Source organism: Zootoca vivipara, chromosome 16 (assembly GCF_963506605.1).
Source record: "Zootoca vivipara chromosome 16, rZooViv1.1, whole genome shotgun sequence".
In the NCBI taxonomy this organism is placed as follows: domain Eukaryota; kingdom Metazoa; phylum Chordata; class Lepidosauria; order Squamata; family Lacertidae; genus Zootoca; species Zootoca vivipara.
In genome coordinates this window covers 32,913,293-32,927,199 of record NC_083291.1, presented here as the reverse complement: position 1 = coordinate 32,927,199, position 13,907 = coordinate 32,913,293, and the positions used below count along the sequence as shown (strand labels likewise).

The following is a 13,907-nucleotide window of genomic DNA, read 5'->3' as shown; positions in this document are numbered from 1 at the left end:
GAACAGATCTCTGCCAGGGACCAGGCCACCCCAACAGTAGCCCGCTCCCCAAGGACCCCCTCCTGCCACGGAGGTACCTACCCCAGAGATTCCCCCACTCCCCAAAGATTCCCCCCCCATAGGTCTCGGCCTTCCCCATCTTACCTGATCCACAATCCGTGCCCTCCCCTCATAGCTCGCCCGATCCACAATCCTTGCCCTCCGCAGAGATCTCCCCACCGACACAAAACAGCCCAGTGGGGCCTACAGGGGGGTCTGAAGGTATTGCCCTTTATTCCTGGTGTAGATCTTCAGTCACCCCTTCTTCCCTGTTGGTGGTGGTAGGGCCAATATTGGTTCACTTCAGGTGCCAAAATGTATTAGGCCAGCCCTGCCTCAATGGCCAAAATAACTTAACAAATGAGAGAAAGGAATGGTCCTTTAAAAAAAAAAGAGAGAGACCCTTTTCCGGAGAAGTGTTTTATATCATACAAAGTTGGATTTTGGGGTGTCAGCTTGTAACCCAGTTTGAGTATCCATTTCTCAGCTGGGGAAGGAACACACCTGAAGGAATCGGTGACAAAATTTGCAATGGGAAACGCCCGCAAAGCGAGATTTTGATGTGCCTGGAATCAGAACTTTTCAGAGACTTTACACTTCAACACTAACATTCGCAAGATTGCGCGCGAAAACGTTTTCTTTTGTTTTTGAGAAAGGTAATCAAAGGTAATCAAAGATCGTTGCAATACTTAAGTTGTGATTGCAATTTAAAGTAAGTGGGGAGCTTTCCAGTTTCGTGCTTGTCGTCTCCCCCCCCCCTTACAGGATACCTGCTTTTAGAAATTGAAGTTAGCCATTTGGGGGGGGGGTGAAGTTCGTGTGCGTGCAAATAGTTAGCCTGGACTAGGGCGCAAAATAGCGTGGGACCGACCAGCACTGGGGACGTCTTCCCCCCCATCTCTAACCCGGCATCGATCTGCTGGTTTCCTGCCTTGCATGCACCTTGCGGGAAAGGCGTAGATGTATCTGCCGTAGCTGAATGGGATCCCTTCGGGTACGGCGCGCGGGGCAGCACCGCCGATCGCGCAGGTCCTAATGAACCCCATATTTCGCCGCGCTCGCTCCCTCGCTCGCCTCTGATGCGCCGCGAACCAGCCGCTTCGTTCTGGGAGGAGCTTGAAGGCGAGGCCCCGCCCTCTCCTGCTGATTGGGCAGCTTGCGAAGCTTACGTCACGCGGAGAGGTTTCAAGATGGCGCTGCCCCGGTAAGGGAGGTCAGTTGTGGGTGAGGGGCTTCTGGGTAGGTGGATGGCTCCGGGGAAGGAGAAAGCTGGAAGCTCCGAATAGTTGACAGCCGCGGCGGTTACCCCCATAGATTATGTCCTACCTTGTCATTGCAGGGTTGTTGTTGTTTTGTTTTAAAGTAATGTGTGAATGTCAAACACGTGGTTGTGATCACGTGTGTTGCAGCGGCTTCGAACCCAACTCGTATGTGGCAGCCCTCCCGCAGAAACTGACCTCAAGTCTCAATACCCCGATTTTTAAAATGAGAATAGTGGTCGATTGCCTTGCACAAGTGAAGACCAGCCTTTCTCAACCTTGGGGTCGTCCTCCACTCCTCCAAGTGGTTTTGGGCTACCAACTCGCATCACCCCCAGATAGCAGGATAGTCAGGGATGGTGGGAGCTGTCATCCGAGGACAGGTGGGGAACCCAAAGTTGTGGGAGGCTGTGTTTATACTGACCTGTAAATGGAAGGGTAATGATACCGTAATAGTAGGAGCTATTTAACTGTCTTTGAATATGCCTGTCCGCTTGGTTGCTTCCTCATATTATCAAACTTGGTCTGTGAACGCCCTGTGGCTCCTCTCGGGAGGGGAGGGGAGGTAGCAAGGTAAATAAATAAATTTGCCCCAGTTAGCTTTGAATGCGTATAGTATACAAATGAATTCCAGCTGTCTTCTAGTTAGGTGCCTAACATATCAAGCTAACTACACGTGGCATGTTTAAAGAGGGATGCATATCAGGTGGGAAAGTCATAACAGAATGTAGTCTAGCTCTGTAACTGGTAAATGAGAGTAAAATAAAGTTAATATCCCAGTAACTTTCTTATCTCTGACACTGAGCAGATTTCTGTCCTTTCCAAACTCTGCATTTCAGGTGTAGCTGATGGATGTGGGCTGTAGCCTTTTGCCGGAAGCAGCATTTTGCTGTATTTTGCTACCCAGTTCGGGAAAGACAGGCTGCCGCCATGAACTGCTTGTGGACGTTACTGCTGGCCCAGAAGCTCTCTGCAGGAAGGGGCACTCTGCTGATGAAGGCTACTTCTAAGAGGGATCTCCGCCAGCTGCTGAGAAGCGACTGTCTCCAGGTAAAAATGTATCTAAGCAGTTCTCTTTTGCCTTATACTTCAGATTCACAGAAATCTGTGCCTGTTCCAAGGTTCTGGGTTAATATGTTTGGGGTCTGATGCCTGTCATTCTGTGAAGTTTCCTGACTCATAATTCTTTGGACTTATCCACACTTCCCTTTTGTCCACACTTTCCAGACACAGATCTGCACTTTTAAGCTCAGTTTCTGAGTGCTCTTTTTTTCTGCCCTGGAGGTTTCCCCACTAAAGATCACTCTTTAAAGCTGAAGCAGTCTTAGCAATGGCGTTATAACATCACGACTAGGAGAGATTTTACAGCCCTCTACCTAATCTTTTTCAAATAGCTATGATATTCATTATTTGAACTGTCTCATAGGATTTAGCTAACCTTTGGTTTAAACAAAACTAGAGTCTTATTTTGGGGAATTTTACCCCAGACTGCGGTGTAGCTTTCAGTTCTTTTCAGAGTCTACAGTTCCTGTCTAGATTTTGATAAGAAAACCCCAGCCCCTAAATATTTTCCTTCTGAGGAAACAGATAAGAGATTTTCCAGTGAAACGAGTCACTCAGCCGGCACCTCGTCAAGGTTTACTTTATTTAGAGGTTTCTTTGAGAAATTTATGTTTTTTCTATATCAAGGTTTCTTTTGGGAGATTTAAGCTAATTTTGTTTTTTTGAACAATTATTAGTTTAGTTTTAATATCATTCACTTTATCAGTATCTCGTTTCAGGGATTTATCACGGTATAGTTTTGTTTTTGCGCTGAAGCACAGCAAACAGCAATTCAGGTTTACTGTGGATTGCTGTTTGCTCTGGTTCAGTGGTAAAGAGTGGATTTTCACAGGGAAGGCTCCAGAGCAAAGCAAAAAAAAAAAAAAGAGGAGCACTCAGACATGGGAACTTTAAAGCATAGATCGTGCCTGGAAAGCATGGAGGAAAGGTAAGTGTGGCTAAGCTAAGCCCTTTGTTTGTTTCTCTTTCTTAGAACTCCAGGTTGGGTACTGTGAGGAGCATCCAGGTAAGCACAGCACTTGGCACTACCACCCCTCCAAAGGGCGATGGAGACAATGCCAAAGAATTCACCCAACGAGCCTTGGTGACTGTTGAAGATATCTTTGAGAGAACCGCTGTAACTGCAAAAACCAAAGCCACGTTTCAGGAAGCTGTGGACATCTTCTGCAAGCGGGACATTCGCCGCAGGGGTCACGTGGAATTCATCTATGCAGCGCTGAAGAAGATGCCAGAGTATGGGGTAGAGAAGGACATTAATGTCTACAACAAAATCTTGGACGTCTTCCCCAAGGAAGTATTTGTCCCTCGCAATTTCATCCAGAGGATGTTCAACCACTACCCTCGACAACAGGAGTGTGGTGTCCAGTTGCTTGAGCAGATGGAGACCTATGGTAGGCATGCAAGAGGGTCAGTCGTTTCCAAGGGGTGTGTTTGTGCTGTGATCAGCGTTTGAGACTCCTAGGAGTGTTAGCTGAAGAACTCGGCAATAGTTTTGTGTTGCAGGAATCTCAAATATTGTCAACACAGAGTGGGAAGGGAGCTATTAGTGAAGGGATACACATTTTAAGTTATATAGACATTCTGTATTTATGATGATTATGCACATCTCAAAGCTACCTTTTACTTGTCCTATAAAAGAAACAATTATCTCCTCATCTAGTTTCTTCTTGTTACTCCTGAGAATTATCTGGTTAGCAAAGCAGTATTATTTTTGGTGGTACTTGGATTTTATTTACCATATTTTTCTGTGTATAAGACTAGCTTTTTTGACCCAAAAAATGAGGTTCAAAATTTAGGCTCGTCTTATACACGGGTAGTGCTGAGGGGGGGGGGGTGCACGAATGGTTTTTTGGTGCAAGCCCAAGATTGTAAGCGGCGATTGGCCGCTTGATTGTTTGGGGTGGGTGGGGGGGTGCCGAAAATCGCTCACCTGCTAGAACACAGCACACAACCACTTGCGTCGCTAACAATTGCCGCTTACATCTAGGGCTCGCACTTTGTTCCGACAGGTGAGCGATTTTCGGCATCCCCCCCCCAAACAATCAAGCGGCCAATGCCGAAAATTGCTCATCCGGCGGAATGAAGCACAAGCCTGAGTTCTTAAGCGGCTATTGGCCACTTGATTGTTGGGGGGTGGGGGAGATGCCGAAAATCACTCACCCGTCAGAACGAAGTGCGGGCCCGAGATTGTAAGCGGCAATTGTAAGCGACGCGAGCGGTTGCGTGCTGCGTTCTGGCTGGAAACGTCAGGGATGCTTTCCCTTAAATGAGGAAAGCATGGACCTTTCCATCAGGCTAGGGTGATCATAAATATTTTTAAAATGCCGCATAAGTTTTCTAAATAATTAGCAGAGCCTGCTGAACTAGTGTCAAACCCTGCCATCCGAACAAACATAGCTGGAGAACTTAACAGAGAGATTTTCCTTCACTTCAAGGAGTCCCATCTTTATACTTTGGGGGGATTATGGACAACATAGTGGGATGGTATGGAAACCACACATGGCCCAGTGTAATTCTTTATAGTGTTAATGCAGGCATCCCCAAACTGCGGCCCTCCAGATGTTTTGGCCTACAACTTCCATAGATCCCTAGCTAACAGGACCAGTGGTCAGGGATGATGCGAATTGTAGTCCAAAACATCTGGAGGGCCGAAGTTTGGGGATGCCTGTGTTAATGTGTGGAACTGGAACATTATGGGGCGCGAGTGGTGGGGAAGTGGCACTTGTGTCCCATAGTGACCTCTGAAGGACCAAGCAGGATACAGCATGTGCCCTTAAGTTGCAGCTTCACCAATTGAAATGGTCCCCCACTGAATCGCTAAGTACAGCCTCCAGTCCGAGGTCCAGGCACTTGGGAGTCATATTTAGTGAGTGGGGAAAGGGAGTTCCTGCCACACTCATCACAGGCTTGTCTTTCCTCTTGCTCTGAAGGTATCATGCCGAACAAGGAGACCAAGTTTCTGCTCTTCCAGATCTTTGGGGACAAGAGCCACCCTGTGAGGAAATACCAAAGGATCATGTACTGGTTTCCTAAATTCAAGCATATCAATCCTCACCCAGTTCCAGATCCTCTGCCAGAGGACCCTGTTGACCTGGCAAGGCTGGGCCTGCAGAGAATTGCAGCTGACTTGGATGGGAAGGTTACCGTATATCAGGTAGGCTGAGGCACTCTTGAGATCCTGGCAGTGCAAGAGACCCTCTGCTCTGGAGCCTGAAATGATGATAGCATTGCTAAGGAAGAACGAAAAGCTGTATCGGCTCATCTCATTCCAGCACTGGTGCCTTTGGTTGAGGTGTCCCTATAATTGTGTGCCAGTGCTTCCTAATTCTGTAACAAGAAAACACAGAATCTTGCGAGTAGGGATCTTGGCATTTTGTAATAAGTACATCCCCATCTCTTTCTCTGCAGCTGGATTCCTCAAACTCGGGAAGACCTTTGGCATTTGTGGTCTACCAGGCTAATAATGCCAGGTCCAGCCCTTTGGGCACTAAATTTGAAAAATATTCAGGAAGCATTTGCAAAAAGTATCTTGGCGAAGGAGTCTGTCTTGTTTCTCCCTCCTGGGGAAAAAAAAAATCCTGTGTGTTTGCATCACGTTGAAACCAGTGAGACTTGAACACGTTATTTCAAAAGGGTTGGTTAGGCTTTCTCTAGTTTACACCTTTTATTTGAAGCACGTTCCTCTTAATGTTTTGCACAGATTCCCAAAGGAGTTGTGTGAGAATGTTTGTGGTTTCATTTTTTTAAAAAAAAGTTTCTTGTCAGTCTGCTTACAAAAGGGATAAGGAAAGCCATGAAGCCAGTATTCCTCTTTCCCTGGTTTCTTAGTAAGAAATAAACCTGCTGCATTCAATGAGCGTCAAGAAACTAAAGTCTTAGGCACCGATTATTTTTTTTAAAAAAAGTTAAATTTAATTATATAGCTCTGTATTTTATTCTGTGAACTGCCCTGGGATCTCTTGATGAGGGGCAGTATATAAATTAAATTAATGTTTTGTTTTATTTTTAAACACATTAGATGATGTGCGTTTTTAGCTTTGCCTGTTTCATACTGACTTGGAAGCCCCACCATAGTATATGCCTCACCCACTCCGCTGATATTTCCACATCCCCAACCGCAAAACACCTGGCTGTAATCCTGCTGGATAGGCGGCTGAATTCCCTTCCTCCTCTTGACTGCAGAATTGGAAGTTTGTCAGAATTGTCTGTTAATTTAGAACGCGTAAGCTTGGGGTTTGGCTGTTAAAGACTTGATTTGTTAGAGCAGTGACTGTTTGTATAATTCCTGGTTTCGGGGGGGGGGGTTCTTGGCTTGGGGAGGAAATGGCCAATTAATAATAAAGCTATCTTGATGTTTTCAGCTGCATCATTTGGAGATTTTGGACTCTGGAAAAACAATTGACCACCCGCATATTGTAGGTACTTAACCCTTTGCATTATTCCTTTATGTTGAGTGCATAATCGCTGTGTTCTGGAGCAGGCAAGCTATAAAGGAGGCAGAAATGGATGCAGTCATAGGGCTATGGTATGCTTCGGTTGAACAGGGCTGTGAAGAGCAGGTATTTCTGGTGTGAATTATGCTATCCTAATCTTTAACTCAGAATGGAACAAAGGGTGGCCTGGCCCAAAGTGTTGCCTGTTGTCTTCATACAGACTCTCACTTGACTCCTTGGGGCTGTGTGGTATCATTTTATGCACTGAGTGACTTCTGTATCTTTTTTTTTTTAAAAAAAAATTATTCATTTTAAAGCAACATACAGAAAATACATCAAAAAAGAGCGAAAACAATAAAAAAACAAAAAGAAAAAAAAACGAAAAATATATAACATCTTAATCCTGTTTCGTAACTTTATGGACTTACTCACATCCCTCTCATTGAGTTTGTTATTATAGCTAAATCATGCAATTTTCATTTATCTTAAAACACTTCTCAATATTTCTTAAATCATCTATCAATTCTTATATCTTGAGCATTTATCAATAATAATCATTTAAACCTATATCAATACTTGTTAAAAACACACACCTCTAACAACTAAACCCCTTTACTTATATATTTTTTCCAAAGCCAATTTTTCATACCCCAAAATATCCATATATTCGATTTCAACATCTTCAAATTTAATACATTAAGGTCTATTTCAGCCCCCTCCCTCCCTTGGAGTGACTTCTGTATCTGGATGGGCATGCAATTCCAAAGCTTGGGAGGGGAATAAATCAACTTTAGAATTATCATTATTTATTTCATTTCTATATCACTTTATTATAGTTTTTAAAAAATCTCAGCAGTTTGCAGCCTACATTAAAACATCAAATAAAACAATCCAGAATAAAACATTACTGAAGAAAGTGAAGTGCACATTCAAAGCAACATAATTTAACAGGAAACTAAAATATTATCTTAAAATTTTCAAATAAAACATTACAAAAGAGGTCAACTACAGAATGCACATTTAATGCTGCAAAGCTAACAAAAAAAATTATCTTAAACATTTCAAAAGAAAACATCAAAGGAAATCAGATATAAAATGCACATTTAAAACAGCATAATTAGCAAGAGAATAAAGTATTATCATAGCACAGAACATAGCTGCTGCTGTTGCTGCCATTCCTGCCAATGGAGGTCCATGGTTGATGGTGTCTGTGGAAGCTCAGGCTCAATGACCTGAGAGACAGTCAAGAGGGTCTCTGGCCTCTCCATCAACCTCAGCTTTTGTAGCTGGAGTCAGGGCCACACCCTCCCAGACCAGGTGGGAAAAGGCAGGGAGCAGGCACTCCAAGTCTCACAGCCAAGATGGTCGTCATAGAAGATTATCGTCATTTACATGCATCCCATGTCTCCACTTCTTACTGCTATGACATTGGACAACTTAACACTTGGGGAAATCCTCCTAAGCTTTTTAGCTATCTCGGCGACCTCTCTTCTCCCACTGAACTAGGAACAAAAACCCAAGTGAATACGAAATTTTGTGTGATGGCAAAAGTGCTGTGTTTTTTTAAATTAGTTTTTATTGGGGTTTGTGTGTGTGTGTGTGTGTGTGTGTAACAAAGCAAACTGATAAACAGGGAACAGTGGCTCTGTTGTCTCCACTTTCAATTCATAGCCTTTTTCACAGTTCGTTTACGTTTGGTGAGAGACATTTTTGTCATAGACATCTTACAGTTCGGGGGGAGAGAGAGAGAGAGATGGGGATATTGTTCTTTCATTCTATTGCAAAAGTGCATGTTAAGGAGAAAAAAATTAAGTTTACAAAATTTCTTCAAACTACAATACTTGGCCTACCAGAATACTTTAGTAACAGCAAGCATGGTAAAGAGCCACGAATGGAGGGATGGGCCCAGCATTTGGTTATTGGTGGAAATAGTTTTAAGAGTCCTGGGTCTAGAAATCCCACCCTTTGACCTGTAGGAGTCCTGCCCAAGTTCTTTGGCTTCTGTTTCCACCTCCCTGCTTTCCATTCTTCATCAGAGGGAAAAAAAGCCATGCGGTGACTCTTTGCTATTGTTTAGTAGTTCATAACAGATGTGCCATCTCCAACTCCTCGAAAGATTCCATCAACGGTGTCTCCGAAAAAATTAACACATCACTTGGGAAGACAGGAGAACTAATATCTGTGTACTGGAAGAAACAAAGATCACCAGTGTTGAAGCAATGATTCTTCAACATCAACTTCGTTGGACTGGTCATGTTGTGCGGATGCCTGATGATCGTCTTCCAAAGCAACTACTCTATTCCGAACTTAAAAATGGAAAGTGTAACGCTGGTGGTCAACAAAAGAGGTTTAAAGGCTGTCTCAAGGCAAATCTTTTAAAAAATGTAGTATAAACACTGACAACTGGGAAACACTGGCCTGCGAGCGCTCCAACTGGAGAACAGCCTTTACCAAAGGTGTCATGGGCTTTGAAGACACTCGATCTCAGGATGCAAGGGAGAAACGTCCTAAGAGGAAGGCACGCTTGGCAAATCCACACCGTGATCAACTCCCGCCCGGAAACCAATGTCCCCACTGTGGAAGGACGTGTGGATCCAGAATTGGCCTCCACAGTCACTTACAGACCCATTGCTAAAACCGTGTTTATAGAAGACAATCTTACTCTGCTACGAGTGATCGCCAAAGAGAGAGAGAGCATTGCAGACCCACCTTTCCCTCCAGTGAAACCATGTCCTTTTCAAGCATTATTTTTGATATGACTGTGATACCTAACCATTGGTTTATAACCTTTTCCTTTATCTATACTTTGCCCCTTTTAGGAATCCAGAGCCCTGACCAGCAATCGCTCCTGGCTCACCACAATACAGACAGGCCTGTTTTTGTTGAAGGCCCCTTCCGCTTGTGGCTGAAGGAGACATGTGTTTATTACTATGTGCTCAGGGCAGAGCTGTTGCCTCGAGAAGAAAGGGTAAATGGCCTGTCCTTTCTCCCAACTCCCCTTTGAAGGCCTGTTGGAGGATTTATAAAATCACTGCTGAAGTGCTTCAGCAGAAAAGGAACTTGCCTTGGGAAAACTGAGAGTTGGGATAGTACTGTTTCTATGTTGTTTCTTGGGGAGAGATGGTGGTATGTCTGTGGGTTGGGGAGGTTGGTGATTCAGAGCATTTAAATTGGATAATATATTCCTAGCGCTTTAGACTTTCTGCAACTTAGAAAGGATTTAAGAAAAGGTTGTAATTCTCACTTGAGGCATCTTTAAAGGAAATTGGGTATTGGGTACTTTTGCTGAATTTAAGGAACCAGACAAGATAGTCAGTGGGACTTTTCAGAAATGGAACACATTAAACAAATACTGTACTAATTCTAGTCCTGTTTAATCAGCCATCTCTACGTTTGTGTTCACTGCATGGTGGAATGTGCATTGAATATGCATTGGAGCAAGTACAGTACAGCCAAGAATGTTAGTGCATATAGCAGCAGGAGGAACAGAGAGCTGGGCATCCAGAGAACTCTTGGCTGTGTGGAGAAAGGAGGGTTTCCACTTGCAGGAGCAGAAGAGGAACAAGGAGCCTGACTTTGCAAACTTAATTTAACAAGGGGAAATCTTGTGATCTAGAGAAAGCAAATGGGGAGTTGCTGCTTGCTTAATGCAGGAAGATTCCCTCCCCTCATAATACAGAATACTGAGAGAGCATATTTGAGGAGTTAGACAGGCGTCAGCAAGGACAGTTCAAGCACTGCAAGTCAGTAAGGTTTGGGCTGGGCAAGTTGACCATTGGAAGTGAATGAGAAAGAAACATATCACTCTTAACTGCACTGTGGTAACCTCAGAAGCATCTGCTGTGCATGGATATGGTATACAGAGAGCCAGTGTGGTGTAGTGGTTAAGAGCGGTAGGCTCGTAATCTGGGGAACCGGGTTCGAGTCTCTGCTCCTCCACATGCAGCTGCTGGGTGACCTTGGGCCAGTCACACTTCTTTGAAGTCTCTCAGCCCCACTCATCTCACAGGGTGAGGAAGGAGATTGTTAGCCGCTTTGAGACTCCTTCGGGTAGTGATAAAGCGGGGTATCAAATCCAAACTCCTCCTCTTCTACACAAGTAGGCCTGATCTTGCTCTTCTAGGGAATATGTCGTGTTGGGGTGTGGGTGCTAATTCAAAACGCCAGGGCTAGTGTTATTTGCAGCTAGGTCATTTTGTTGGCTGTGGAAGTAATACAGTCTCTCTCCCCCTGCTTTTTTTCACAAAAGGACGAAGTGATTGACCCAGAAAGGAATTTCTACTACCCTATGTACCTAGATATTGATCTGGAACGGGATCTTTCGGATGATTACGAATTTGACATAGATGAAGGTACTTGCTGTTCCTGTCATTTTTGTGGGTACTGTATTCTTTTTTTATCATTAATGTGGCAGAAGTGCTCCAGGGTAACAGGAGACAATCTGGGCCATTCCATAAGAATTTGCCCTGCTGGATCAGACCAGAAGCTCATCTGTTCACACAATGACTTAATGAGATGCTTACTGCAAGTAGGAAGAGATGCAATACCACTCTTCCTACTTGTGAGTCCTTGCAACTGGTATTCAGTGGCATACTACCTGCAGCACCATCACAGCTAGCCATGCTTTCCATGAATTCGTCCAATGGGCACCTTTAGCTTATGTTGCCGACATCCTCTGAGATTATCTTGGAACATGGTGTTGATTGGGAGGTGGTAAGACTTGAAAACAGGAGCTATTGCTAGCCGTGCAAATTCCTCCCTTTTGTATTCTGTTGAAGTTGCTCAACTGCTCATCTATGTTGGCTCTGATGAAAACATGAGGTCAAATTCTGCACAGACTCCCTTGCACGTGGCACTGCAGGAGGCTACAGTCCAGCTACAGTCTTCAATTGGGTAGTGGCTGGATAAAGAACAGACCTAGGGATGTTTGGAGTCTCACATCTGGTTGCTGAGCAGGGCTTCTCATTCTACAAAATGTATGCAAGATCACTGCTGAGATTCATTGCTTTCACTTCCTTTTTTCTTTTGCTGTTTCAAAATAATGACGCTGTTCTTTGTGCTTTCCCTGTAGTTGAAGAGGGCCCCGTATTTGCCATGTGTATGGCAGGGGCAGGAGACCAGGCCACCTTGGCCAAGTGGATTGTGGGTCTTCAGAAAACAAACCCAGTTTTGCGCCGGACGCCGGTCGTGTTCCGTCTCACCCCTGGGCCCCGGGAGCTACAGTCAGGCACCAACTTGGACGACGATAGTGAAGAGGAGACGGCAGAAGCTCAACGCCTCAACAGAGATCTTTGAGCACATGTTTTAGTTTTCAACAGAGGTCTTTAATTTATTGAGTCTAACTTCATGCTTGTGCTTTAAATCCCAGGATGCTAGTGCAATCATTCCTATAAATGATCGGAGGAATTTTGGGTTCAGTCTTGATTGCTTGGTGTATTGAGAGCACCTGTTCTTCAACAAAGCACCTCTTCTCTCAGCTGCAACACTTAACATTGAACACCTGTGGACAGAGTTGACACCTTTGCTGTAACAGCAGCAGGGAAATGTTGCATCTCCTTTTGGACAACACTTCCCCCAGATAAACTTTCAGATCAAGAATTGATACCTTTAAAAATCACTGCTGTCCTTTCAATTGTCTGAGAGGCTGCAGTGAATTGTAGAATGTTCCCTTCTGTGGCGTTTTCTTTTTAGAAATCCACTTTCCTTGAGTTCTTTCTGATGATTTTGTAGCAGCGTTTTCAGTGGCAGAGCCTCCATTTCTTTGACTACAATTCTTCACTTCCTATCACTGCAGCCCTGGCAGTTAGATGAACTGAGCTTTTCTTCCTCTCATTGATCTAATGCTGGAGCGCAAGGGGCGCTGGGAGGGATCACCGCGCCACGGCGCCCAGTACACTTAAGACAGACCTGAGTATTTGCCTGAACAGTTGGTCAGTGGTAAGGATAAAAAGGCTGTGGGTTCCCCCTCCCTGATGTAATGCTGCTTTTGTACCTCCCTCCCAGTACCATTGCCTTTGTGTAATGTATGCTACCATTAAAAAAGAAAGTTGAATGTCATGTGTGTGTAGAATTTAATTTAAAGCTTTAATACAGGCATCACTCCCACTTAACGCAGGGGCTATGTTCTGGGCCCCAACACGCATAAGTGAAATTGTGTAAAGTGGGGAGCGCCCTCTAAAAAGTCTGTAAACACCCATTTTGTCCTGCTGTCTCTCCGTGTCTCTCTTCAGCTAGAGTTGAAGCTCTGGTGGCATTTCTTCACTACCCTGCATGTTGGCTGTTTGACAGGGATGCTATATTTAAACAGTAAAGGTAAAGGTAAAGGGACCCCTGACCATTAGGTCCAGTTGTGACTGACTCTGGGGTTGCACACTCATCTCGCATTATTGGCCGAGGGAGCCAGCGTATAGCTTCCAGGTCATGTGGCCAGCATGACAAAGCCGCTTCTGGCGAACCAGAGCAACACACGGAAACGCCGTTTACCTTCCCACTATAGCGGTTCCTATTTATCTACTTGCATTTTTGACGTGCTTTCAAACTGCTAGGTTGGCAGGAGCTGGGACCGAGCAACGGGAGCACACCCCATTGCAGGGATTCGAACTGCTGACCTTCTGATCATCAAGCCCTAGGCTCAGTGGTTTAACCCACAGCGCCACCTGGGTCCTATAGCATTTAAACAGTACCCACCCTCAAATAAGAAAACAGGAGGCTATTATATACATTATATGCCGAGTCAGAGTTCCAAGGTCTAAAATGCTGCTGTGACTTGTTCAAGCTCCCACATGGTGTTTCAGACTAACCTGAGATGTGTCTGTGCTAGTTTTCCATTGCAGATCAGGTCAGTGGTCATCGGAAATATCTCCAATGCACTTTAGCTGCCTGCACCGGCAACATGCTGCCAATGGTGTGCTGTTACCACTCAAGACAAATTCCCCTGCTTCATCCTTCAGCATGACAGAAGAGGGTTTGGAAATAAAGCTGCCAGATCAAGGACCAGGATCAGTCTCTTTGCACACAGGTTCAACAGGTGAGGCTCGCTGGATGGGAGGAGTCTGTGTGGTCTTCTCCAATCTAGCTGGGTACCACAGGGTCTTTTCCACAGGACCTACTGATG

The 13,907-nt window shown here is 44.7% G+C and overlaps 1 protein-coding gene across 3 annotated transcripts; it reads left to right on the top strand.

Annotated features, from left to right (window-relative positions):
• The first annotated feature begins 1,196 nt into the window (after positions 1–1,196).
• Positions 1,197–13,142, top strand: ECSIT (ECSIT signaling integrator). 3 transcript variants are annotated; one of them, XM_035097146.2, is made up of 8 exons: positions 1,197–1,243; positions 2,138–2,348; positions 3,334–3,751; positions 5,291–5,514; positions 6,722–6,779; positions 9,613–9,761; positions 11,043–11,145; positions 11,865–13,142. In XM_035097146.2, exons 2-8 carry the CDS (start codon positions 2,151–2,153, stop codon positions 12,086–12,088), a joined length of 1,374 nt encoding a protein of 457 aa, XP_034953037.2. In that variant the 5' UTR covers positions 1,197–1,243; positions 2,138–2,150; the 3' UTR covers positions 12,089–13,142. The 3 variants fall into 3 exon arrangements, with proteins under 3 accessions (XP_034953037.2, XP_060124747.1, XP_034953038.2); XM_060268764.1 differs by having other exon boundaries at positions 11,043–11,173; positions 11,865–11,956; XM_035097147.2 differs by having other exon boundaries at positions 1,204–1,252.
• Positions 13,143–13,907: the final 765 nt, after the last annotated feature.

What these genes read in the sequence shown, in the direction of transcription:
- ECSIT (XM_035097146.2), top strand. Translation starts at nt 2,151, where the DNA reads ATGTGGGCTGTAGCCTTTTGCCGGAAGCAGCATTTTGCTGTATTTTGC. An exon ending in TGACCACCCGCATATTGTAG is followed by an intron (nt 6,780 to 9,612) that starts GTACTTAACCCT and finishes TGCCCCTTTTAG; the next exon opens with GAATCCAGAGCCCTGACCAG. An exon ending in CGAATTTGACATAGATGAAG is followed by an intron (nt 11,146 to 11,864) that starts GTACTTGCTGTT and finishes CTTTCCCTGTAG; the next exon opens with TTGAAGAGGGCCCCGTATTT.